The sequence below is a fragment of the Cajanus cajan genome, chromosome 5 (genome assembly GCF_000230855.2).
Source record: "Cajanus cajan strain Asha chromosome 5, NIPB_CcT2T_4, whole genome shotgun sequence".
NCBI lineage: Eukaryota > Viridiplantae > Streptophyta > Magnoliopsida > Fabales > Fabaceae > Cajanus > Cajanus cajan.
Window position 1 is genome coordinate 32,699,747 of NC_138521.1, and position 10,783 is coordinate 32,710,529.

At 43.9% G+C, this 10,783-nt stretch overlaps 1 protein-coding gene across 1 annotated transcript; it reads left to right on the forward strand.

Moving 5' to 3' along the window:
* Positions 1-4,161: 4,161 nt before the first annotated feature.
* LOC109812506 (uncharacterized) lies at positions 4,162-5,046 on the forward strand. The gene has a single exon (XM_020376496.2). The coding sequence runs from the start codon at positions 4,162-4,164 to the stop codon at positions 5,044-5,046; it is 885 nt and encodes a 294-aa protein (XP_020232085.2).
* Positions 5,047-10,783: the final 5,737 nt, after the last annotated feature.

Genomic DNA, 10,783 nt, shown 5'->3' on the forward strand with positions numbered 1-10,783 from the left:
CCAAGGTCGAATTCGAACCTTGTTATGCCGAGGTCGAGTCCGGACCTCGAGATTACATTTTCTTAACCAAGGTCGAGTACGAACCTTGTTATGCCAAGGTCGAGTCCAAACCTTGAGATTACATTTTCCTAACCAAGGTTGAGTACAAACCTTGTTATGCCGAGGTCGAGTCCGAACCTCGAGATCACATTCTCTTAACCAAGGTCGAGTTCGAACCTTGTTATGCCAAGGTCGAGTCCGAACCTTGAGATTACATTTTCTTAACCAAGGTCGAGTATGAACCTTGTTATGCCGAGGTCGAGTCCGAACCTCGAGATTACACTTTCTTAACTAAGGTCGAATTTGAACCTTGTTATGCCAAGGTCGAGTCCGAACCTTGAGATTACATTTTCTTAACCAAGGTCGAATTCGAACCTTGTTATGCCGAGGTCGAGTCCGAACCTTGAGATTACATTTTCTTAACCAATGTCGAGTACGAACCTTGTTATGCCTAGGTCGAGTCCGAACCTTGAGATTACATTTTCCTAACCAAGGTCGAGTACGAACCTTGTTATGCCGAGGTCGAGTCCGAACCTCGAGATCACATTCTCTTAACCAAGGTCGAGTACGAACCTTGTTATGCCAAGGTCGAGTACGAACCTTGTTATGCCAAGGTCGAGTCCCAACCTTGAGATTACATTTTTTTAACCAAGGTCGAATTCGAACCTTGTTATGCCAAGGTCGAGTCCGAAACTTCAGATTACATTTTCTTAACCAAGGTCGAGTACGAACCTTGTTATGCCGAGGTCGAGTCCGAACCTCGAGATTGCATTTTCTTAACCAAGGTCGAATTCGAACCTTGTTATGCCGAGGTCGAGTCCGAACCTTGAGATTACATTTTCTTAACCAAGGTCGAATTCGAACCTTGTTATGCCGAGGTCGATTCCGAACCTTGAGATTACATTTTCTTAACCAAGGTCGAATTCGAACCTTGTTATGCTGAGGTCGATTCCGAACCTTGAGATTACATTTTCTTAACCAAGGTCGAGTACGAACCTTATTATGCCAAGGTCGAGTCCGAACCTTGAGATCACATCTACTTAACAAGGTCGAATTTGAACCTTCAAACAACAAATTTGGGAACTCCTCAGAAGCCCCTTTGCTCTTACATCACTCGGTGCTTGGGGGGCAAGTGTACTGGCCAGCCGAGTTATCGACTTGTCCTTCACCAAACTGCTGACTCGGTCAAAGGTTTACCAGCCTAACCAAGCAGTAAGTTCATTATTGTCGAGCTCCTCAGCTCGACCATGAAACATGGACATCGGAACACCACATCGGCCCAAAAAGGCCACGCCATCAAAACAAATAAAAATACAATCTTGTAGCCGTGCCGCCCACGCGTTATGGGAACGAGGTGACGGCTATGACACATGGCATCTCAATAGGCAGATGTACGCGAAGGGCCACAGCCACTTGACGAGCTCGGACTTAACTCCTCGACCTACGGTCTTCGGAGCTCGGGGGGCTAATGTACTATCCGTACTGCCATGCCGAGCTCGAGCTCGGTATCACAGCGTGGAATAACCTCGGGCACGCACTGGGAGATCTCGGCCTAAGCGAGATCCGCAATCTAATCAGATCATAACTGATCTCGGAGATCTCGATCCAGATGAGATCCGCAATCTAATCAGATCATAACTGATCTCCCTAATCAGATCATAACTGATCTCGGAGATCTCGCTCAAGATGAGATCCACAATCTAATCAGATCATAACTGATCTCGAGGATCTCGCTCCAGACGAGATCTACTATCTAATCAGATCATAACAGATCTCAGGCCCAAGGCCCAACACATCCCTAATTCACACAAAGGTACGTGCATTATTTATACGAGACTCATACTCCCACAAACACTAACTTGAGCATCGGAGTCTCTTTTGCAGGTACCACCCCCATCTTGGAGCACCAACGTACCCGTGAAGGAGGCTCACCGATCTTACCTGGCGGATTAGCTCTATAGCAGATTTTCGATAAGAACACTAATAAAAAATTTATGTGTTATTCGATCAGGATTTTTCTAAAATATATAAAAAAAAAAGTCTTGTGGTATTTGTTTTAGAAAAAAAAATGATATGTCAAAATTCAATGGTATTTAATTCAGTTATTTTTTTCAATTAAAAAAGTTTTACAATATTCAGATACATGTAAATTTTGGTTGATTATATTAGGAGTGCTCATAGGTTTGATCCAATTTGATGAAACAATGAATCCAATCAAATCTAAACCAAAAACAAAGTGGATTAGAATCGGTTAGGATTTGAAAATGAGAAATCCAATCAGTTTAGTTTGGATCTTGAATTTCGATTTTCAAGAACTAAACCAAATCGATCCATCTAATTATTTTAATTTACTATTTGTTTATTATTATTATTATTATGATGATGGGTTATCAAATTTGGGATGAATTAGGATTTAATAGTAATGTTAATGTTAGTAGAGGGGTGGTAAACTTTCAATGGGAGAGAGGATTTGGGGAATGCCGATGGGGAGCCAACCACCGTCGGAGCCGCCGGACAGGGGCGTTGGGGGCCTCCAGATGAGCCAGTCGATGACATTCAAGGAGAAGGTTCTGGGTGCCCCGACCAAGTGGCCGGCTGTTCGAGATCTTATTAGGGAGGGGGCTATGACGTTGGAATTTGAGGGTGGAGATCGGTTGCTACCCAAGTTTAGCATCACGACACCCACCTTTAAGCAGTTGTGTGAACCATGGGAACAGTGTTTAGTGATCAAGCTACTAGGACGAGATGTGGGGTTCTTAACCTTGTGGGACAGGCTGCCTGCCCTGTGGAAGGTTCAAGGAGGTCTCGAGTTACTGGACGTGTCACATGGTTACTTCATGGTGAAGTTTGATTTGGAGGCGGATAGAGAACGGGTCATACACAGGGGACCTTGGATGCTCTTTGATCACTATCTGATTGTTAGACCATGGTCCCCGGAGTTCGTCGCCTCAGCAATGAAGGTTGACAGTACTCTCGTCTAGATTAGGTTCCCAGGGCTTGGCGTTATGTTCTATGATGAGAGTGTTCTCCTAACAATTGCATCTGCCATAAGGAAACCAATCAAGGTGGACCTTAATACTCTGAACATGACACGGGGCAGGTTTGCACGGGTCTGTGTAGAGATAAACCTCAATGAACCAGTTGTAGGGAGGTTCTTCCTCAATGGTGTTTGGTATAACGTGGAGTGTGAGGGTTTACATTTGATGTGCTCGTCGTGTGGATGCTATGGAAATGTTCTGCGAAACTGTCTAAAGGTAGCTAGGCCTGAGGCAACGGCACACGACGTGGGAGAGAAGGAGGCGGTGGAGCAGCCGTCAGGGGACACACCGCAGAGTGCAGATTCTGCTGCCCAACCAGGAAAGTAATCAATTCCGCAGGTTCAGGGGGAGATCACGCCAGATCCGCATGGAGATTGGTTGATTGTGAAACGTAGAAATAGGAAGCAGAATATTGGGAAACCGTGGAGCAAGGGTAAATATTCTCTTCATAATGGGATTGCGGACAGCAAGGAGAAGAATCAGGCTATCCCGAATTATCCTACGAGGGGCATTCAATTTCAGGGTGAATCACGTGAGGGTTTTAATAACCCACGTGAGGTGCTCGTAACCACTATTCCACGTGAACAGAGACATGCACAAGACGTATGCAGTACCGACGTGGGCCACGGGAAGACCATGAATGAAACTGCAACGGGACCCAATAAGGAAAATAAAAAACGTAGCAGAGTGGAGACCCTTGGTGCTCGTCCACGACCCATGCTAGTTGGTGGGAATACGTTGTCCGAGCATGCAAGTTCCCCTCTCGGTGACCCACGAGATGCGCATGATGGAGTGACCCTTGGTGCTCGTCCACGGCCCATGCTAGCTGGCGGGAATACGTTGGTTGCGCATGCAGGTTCCTCTCTCGGTGATCCACGTGATGCGCAAGATGGAGTGATAGGGGACGTGGATAGGAGGTTGCCATCCAATGTGACCCAAACCGGTTGCATGACCCAAGTAGTTCATGAGTTAAAGGATAGTGGACAAGTGATACCGGGGACGGAGGATTTTATGCAGTTTGACCCGCCATTGGAAGAGGAGGACATGCTGGCGTGAGTTTCTTTCGTGTCTTGTTTATTAAATGATGACAAATTTTAATATATTGTGTTGGAACATTCGAGGGGCTTTTAATGCCAAAGGTAAAAGGAGGGTCTCGGAGCTAGTAAGGCTTCATCAGCCGTCTATCTTTATTGTCTTGGAAACCCATTGCCAGTTTTCTTCGGTGGAAGCCTTTTGGAGGAAGATGGGTGATAAGTTGTGTTATAGCAGTGAGGCTACGGGGCACTCCGGGGGTATTTGGGTTTTGATAGAGATGTCTTGCTCTGCTACGACCTCTGAATTTGCCTCTCACCCCCAGGCCATTTCGTTCACGGTTGTTGAAGGAAACAAAAGCTGGGTTTGTACTGCCGTTTATGCTAGTCCTAGGGTGGACCTCAGACAGCAGGGCTGGGCTCACCTTCGGGAGTTGGGGGGACGAGTTACAATGCCATGGCTAGTGCTTGGGGACTTCAACGAAGTTATGTTGTCAACGGAGTGTAGGGGTGGTCGATTCTCGATGGCTAGGGCATCGCAGTTTCTAGAGGTCTTGAATGATTGCAATCTCCTCGACATGGGGGCTAAGGGCCTTCGCTTTACGTGGTACCGAAATCACCGTGGGTCTATGCTGGCAAAGCGTTTAGATCGAGCGGTGTGCAACATTGTGTGGCAAGCAATGTTCCCGGAAGCATACGTTGAGAACCTGTGTAGGGTCTATTTTGATCATTGCCCTCTTTTACTGCGACGTGACGGCTCAAGGGACAAGTCTCAGGATCGACCCTTTGGGTTTCAAGCTGCATGGGCCACCCATAGAGATTTTGAGCGAATTGTTAGAGAGGCGTGGTGTCGAACTACGCCAACCCTTGCTAATGGGTTACGAGCTGTTCGAGAAGATGCTACCAAGTTCAACAGGGAAGTGTTTGGGAATAACTAGGAAGAAGGCTCCAACGTCGTCTCAAAGGGGTACAACTACAACTCGAGTTAGGAGATTCAGAGAGCCTGTCGCGCTTAGAGAAGACTATACAAGCGGAGTTGGATGAAACTTGTCTTCAGGAGGAGTACTTATGGTTTCAGAAATCTAGAGAAAAGTGGGTGAAGTTTGGGGACCGTAACACGTCCTTCTTCCATGCTCAAACACTCGCGAGAAGATGGAGGAATAAGATACAGGGGTTGTTTTTACCAGATGGGTCTTGGCATACGGATCCTGCGGTCATGACAACTGAGGCAGTCAGATTCTATAAGGAGCATTTCTCGGGTGATAACGAGCAAGGGCCTCAGGATATGCTTACTGGAGCTCCACCTGGCTTGGGAGTTGAGGCCCAGTCTGCCTTAACTGCCCCAGTCACAAAAGAGGAGGTTCGCCGGACGGTGATGAGCATGAAGTCGTTCAAGGCACCAAGGCCAGATGGGTTTCAACCGTTCTTTTTCAAACAGTATTGGCCTGTAGTGGGGGATGAACTATGGCGTACAGTGAAGGACGCCTTTCGGTTGGAGTTCTCGGACACATCGCTCTTGGAGACACAAATGGTGTTAATTCCGAAGGTAAGCCATCCGATTAGCCTCAAAGACTTTCGTCCTATAAGCTTATGCAACGTCGCCTGGAAGGTTATTTCCAAAGTCATTGCGGCTCGTCTTAGACCTTTCTTGCAAGGCATCATTGGTCCTTTCCAGGGTAGCTTTATCCCCGGGAGGGGGACTCGTGACCACAATATTATTGCTCAGGAAGCCTTCCATTTTGTTCGGAAAGACGACTTAGGTGGGGGTTCCTTGGCCTTAAAAATTGACCTTGAAAAGGCATATGACAGGGTCAGGTGGGAGTTTTTGGAGTCTACGATGGTGCAGTTTGGTTTCCCTACGATCACAATTCAACTCATCATGTGGGGGTTGAAGAACTCGTCAATCTCACTACTTTGGAATGGAAGTGCATTACCGTCCTTTGTTCCGTCTCGTGGCCTTTGGCAGGGAGACCCATTATCTCCATACCTGTTTGTTTTCTGCATGGAGCACCTAGCCCTTAAGATATCTGAGTCGCTCCAAGAGGGTCATTGGAAACCGATTCAGCTATCTCCTGGGGGGCTACCGCTTTCACACCTTCTCTTTGCGGATGATATTCTATTGTTCAGTCAAGCTTTCGAGGACCAAGCTTGTTTGGTGGCGTCAATCTTGGAGGATTTTTCGCGCTCATCAGGCTTGAGAGTTAATCTTAAGTCTAAGTTTGTGAGCTCTAGAAGGGTTTCTCAGAGTAGGATCGATACGTTAGAGGGATTTCTAGGAATTAGTCATACGGCTCGGATCGGGAGTTATTTGGGTGTCCCCATGATGCATGGTCAGCCGAGGTGCGCAGATTTTTATGATGTGATGGATAAGATCCAAGGTAGACTTGCAGCTTGGAAGTCCAAGCTTCTTAATAAGGCAGGGAAGTTGTGCCTGGTGAAGTCTACGATCTCCTCTATTCCTGTATATAGTATGCAATCGTTATGGCTTCCCCAAGCAGTGTGTAACAAAATTGATCAGGCGTGTTGACGTATGCTCTGGGCGAAGCCTGATAACACACGGTTTTGGTCTCCAGTGAGTTGGGAGGTTGTTACTCAACCCAAAGAGTTAGGTGGCCTTAGGGTTAGGGAGGCGCGCAAGCTGAATGTATCCCTTCTTGGGAAGTTAGTTTGGGATATGCTATCGACTCCACAGAAGCCTTGGGTTCATCTCCTCAACAATCTATACCTTCATGGTGACTCTATCCTGTGTGCTCAAACCAGGCGGGGTGCTTCTCCAATCTAGTCAAGTCTTATTAAGGCCCTACCTTCACTTCGTGAGGGATTCTAGCCTCACCTAGGGTCGGGTGCCTCATCCCTCTGGTACACGGACTGGACAGGCACTGGGCTTTGGTGCGGGAAAGTTCCATTTGTTCACATTGCGGACACAAACAAGACGGTCGCAGACTGCTGGGTTAGTGGAGAATGGAACTTCAATGCCTTGCACACTGTCCTCCCTGCCGAATTGGTTCACTCGGTCCGTCCGTTGAGTGTCGTAAGTTCCTCCTTGGGGCTGGACCACTTTGCATGGAGGGGTGACATCTCGGGTTGCTATACAGCGGCATCTGGGTATCGCTTTCTAACCCCGGTATTGTCATCGGAGGGGGATGAAGTTTGGAAGAAGATTTGGAAGGTAATGGTCCCTGAGAAGGTGAAGTTCTTCCTGTGGCAATGCCTTCATTTAGCCCTCCCAACGAATCAGGTTCGGGCTGATAGGAGGTTGGCCGAGTCTGGTGCATGCTCGCGCTGTTCTTGCCCTCGTGAGACCATTTTACATGCTCTTCGGGACTGCCCGTACTCGCGAGAGGTGCTGATGTCTGGCGGGTTCAGTGTGGGGTGGTCTTTCTCTGTAATGGATTGTTTTCAGTGGCTGAAGGGGATTATTTTGCACAGGGATGTTATTGAACTATCCATCACTTTGTGGTGGGTTTGGCGGTTTAGGAATAACATGCTGTTTAATGGCGAGCTTTGGCGGGTTTCGGTGATCCGTCGGAAAGTGCTGCTGTCTACAGTGGAGAACAGTGTGTATAATGCTAAGAGGCGTTTAGGGGTGGAGCAACCACTATGGAGGCCTCCGGAGCACCCGTGGGTCAAATTAAACACGGATGGGAGTTGGTTGAGTGGGACTGCTGCTATGGGGATGGGTGGCGTAATTCGTGATTGGGTTGGTATGTGGCGGGGGGGTTTTTCGCGTGGGGCTTCACAGGGAGATGCGTTACATGCGAAGCTGTTGGCCTTGGAGGAAGGCTTATCGCTTTGTTGGGAAGGAGGATTTCGGAAAGTGAGCTGCGAATGTGATTGCCTGGGAGCTGTTATGATGCTTCAAGATCGGTCACCGGATAGGGACTACCTGCATAAACACTATGATGTCATTCGTCGTGTTAAGCGAATGTTAGTTCGGGACTGGGTAGTGTACGTAAGCCATATCCCTAGAGAGATAAATTCAGTAGCCCATACGCTTGCTGGTTGGGGTGTACGGAACCTAGGTTCCACTGTATTTTGGAGGAGTCCTCCAGATTTTATCCTGCTACCATTAGAAAGAGACTCTATGTCTTGAGCTTGTCTGTTTGTTTTAGTTTCATACTTTACCAAAAAAAAATTTGGGATATTAGTAAAAACATAAAGAAGAAATAAATGACTAATTCAACTTTTTTTTATTTATTGAAACTGACCCATTCAATTAGTATAAAAGACAAAAGTGAAACTCAAATTTTTTGTTTTCTTATTATAAGTGTTTCTGATTTGTCAAAGTTAAGTAGTAATTACATATTAAAAATTTTGTGATGATGGTTGTATTAACTATTAACACTAGGGATATTTTGTTGAGCTTGTCATATTGAGACGAACTAATAAATATATAGATTGTGGTGTTGGATAGATTTAAGTTTTAATATAATGATGTTTATTACTTTTTAAGTTTGATATTTACAACATTGTAATAAGTACTCTACAATGTTGATAAAAGAAATTATAATATTGAATATTTTATCAATTGATGACATAAAAAATATATTTTATAAGTTGTCTAATATGATTTTTCAAAAAAAATTATTTTACGAATAAATTTAATAAATCGATCTAATTCAATTCAAATATGATTAAATCGGATTGGTTCGTATTGGAGACTAAAAAACAAAAATAAGAAAAGCTAAATCCATCTAATTTAATTAAAGTTGATTAGATCGAATCAAAATATATTTTTACTCCAATTCAATACGTGTTCACCCTTAGATAAAGTGCAAGATAAATTTTGTGAGATTTTTAATAGAAATTATACATAATAGACTAATGCAACAATGTCACTCAAACTCTTGAGATTTTGAGTGACTTTTATTTGTCCTCTTTTTTTCTTTCTTTCTTTTTCTCCGATCTCCTTAGTTTTTCACTCCTTTTTTTTCTCTTCTTCTTTTTTTCCTTTTCTTTCATCTCGTTCATTTTGCGTTTTTTCTTCTTTCTATTATTTCTCGTACCTTTCTTTTTTTATTAATATTAATGTAAAATTTATTAATATTTATTCTTTTAAATTAAAATTATTTAAAATTATTTTGAATTAATCAATGTTATCTATTGTTAATTTTTTGAATTATTAAATATTTTAAGTTTGATTGAAGTTATTTTAAATAAAAAAAATTAATATTGTATGTTTATTATATAATGTTTAATTTTTTTTTGTAACACTTTTATTTTCCTCTCTTAAAACGTAAAGGCCCTTGAGGAAAATTGATGGAGTCTTCTATGGTGAAAACTCCATTATGCTTCTCAAGAAACTCCTTCTCGGATCCTTGAGATGGTTGCAAGGACTTGAAGCTAGGAGAAGGAGCAAGAGTAGCCAAGGTTAACCTTCCAATTCCGGTTATGATGGAGTTGTTCCTTCCATGGGTGATGACAAAGGTTGAAAGGAGACTCCTTGCCCTTGATCTAGGTTCACCAAGGGGTAGACAAAAGGAAGTTTATGGGACAATAATGGAAGATGGGCGTGAGAAGGAGATGATAGGCGGAAGTGTTTATGGTATGGTGTTTGGTGCTCACAAGGTTGGCTCACTCAAAAAATAAATGGAGGCCACTCTAGGGTTCCCACTCTCCAATGGTGGAGATAGGAGAAGGTTAGCCAAAGTTAACCTAGTGACTAAGGAGAAGATTTGAGGCACAAAAAGGCTCACTCAAATTCATATATTCCAAAGTATTTACAAGTGGTGGGGTGTTGGGTATTTATAGGAGGGGAGGCATCTAGGGTTTCATTTGGGACATGCATGGCCGAAATTCATAAGGCAAATGCACTCCAAATGAAATGCCAAATAACCCTAGATGCAACTTGGTGACCAAGGATGGAATCTATGGGTCTAGATTGGCTACAACTAGGTGCATGATAAGACCATGCAACCTTTGCCCTCCACTTGGGCCTAAGCCTTTCTATCACCAAAAATAGATCCAATGCTCACCAAAAATAGGCGTCACCCTTCTAATGTGATACCCTAGCCCAAATTAAAAATCTAATCATCTAGAGCACCCCTTAATACAAGGGTAAAATAGGAAATACAAGGGAAAATAAATTCTAAGTCCTAAACATCCCAAAATACAAGGGTAAATCTGGAAATACAAGAAAATAAATTCTATACTACTCAAATTGGTCATAGCCATGAACCATGTGATGGGTTTCACATTAAGTATCAAGGATGGTCCTCCATCAGGTTAGAAGATTGGTGATCCTAACTCTACAAAGAGAGGAGTTCAAGTAGGGTAGAAGAAAGGATCTTAGGGAGACTTTCAGAGGAGAATTTGCACAAGAAGAAATTATTTCCTTATATTTTTTGATCAAATGTTGTAAGAATTTATTTCCTTATATTTTTTCTTTTATAGGGGTTTATTTAGGTGTATTTAGTATTTTAGTGGGGTGCCACTAATATTTGGCATATGTGCTTATTAGACTTGTTTGACTCATGAGATAGTGGAGTGTTGTGAGACCCCTTCTTCCTTTCTTTTCCCTATTCACTCTCACTCTCTTTGCCTTGGGTCTCCTTGTTCATTTCTCTGATCTTTGGTGGCTGTGGTGATCTAGGTGCTGTCTAGAGCTGGTTGAGTGTACCGTGCGGATTTCTTTTCTTCCCCATTGAGCTTCTTCTTCTCCGTTTGTTCATTTTC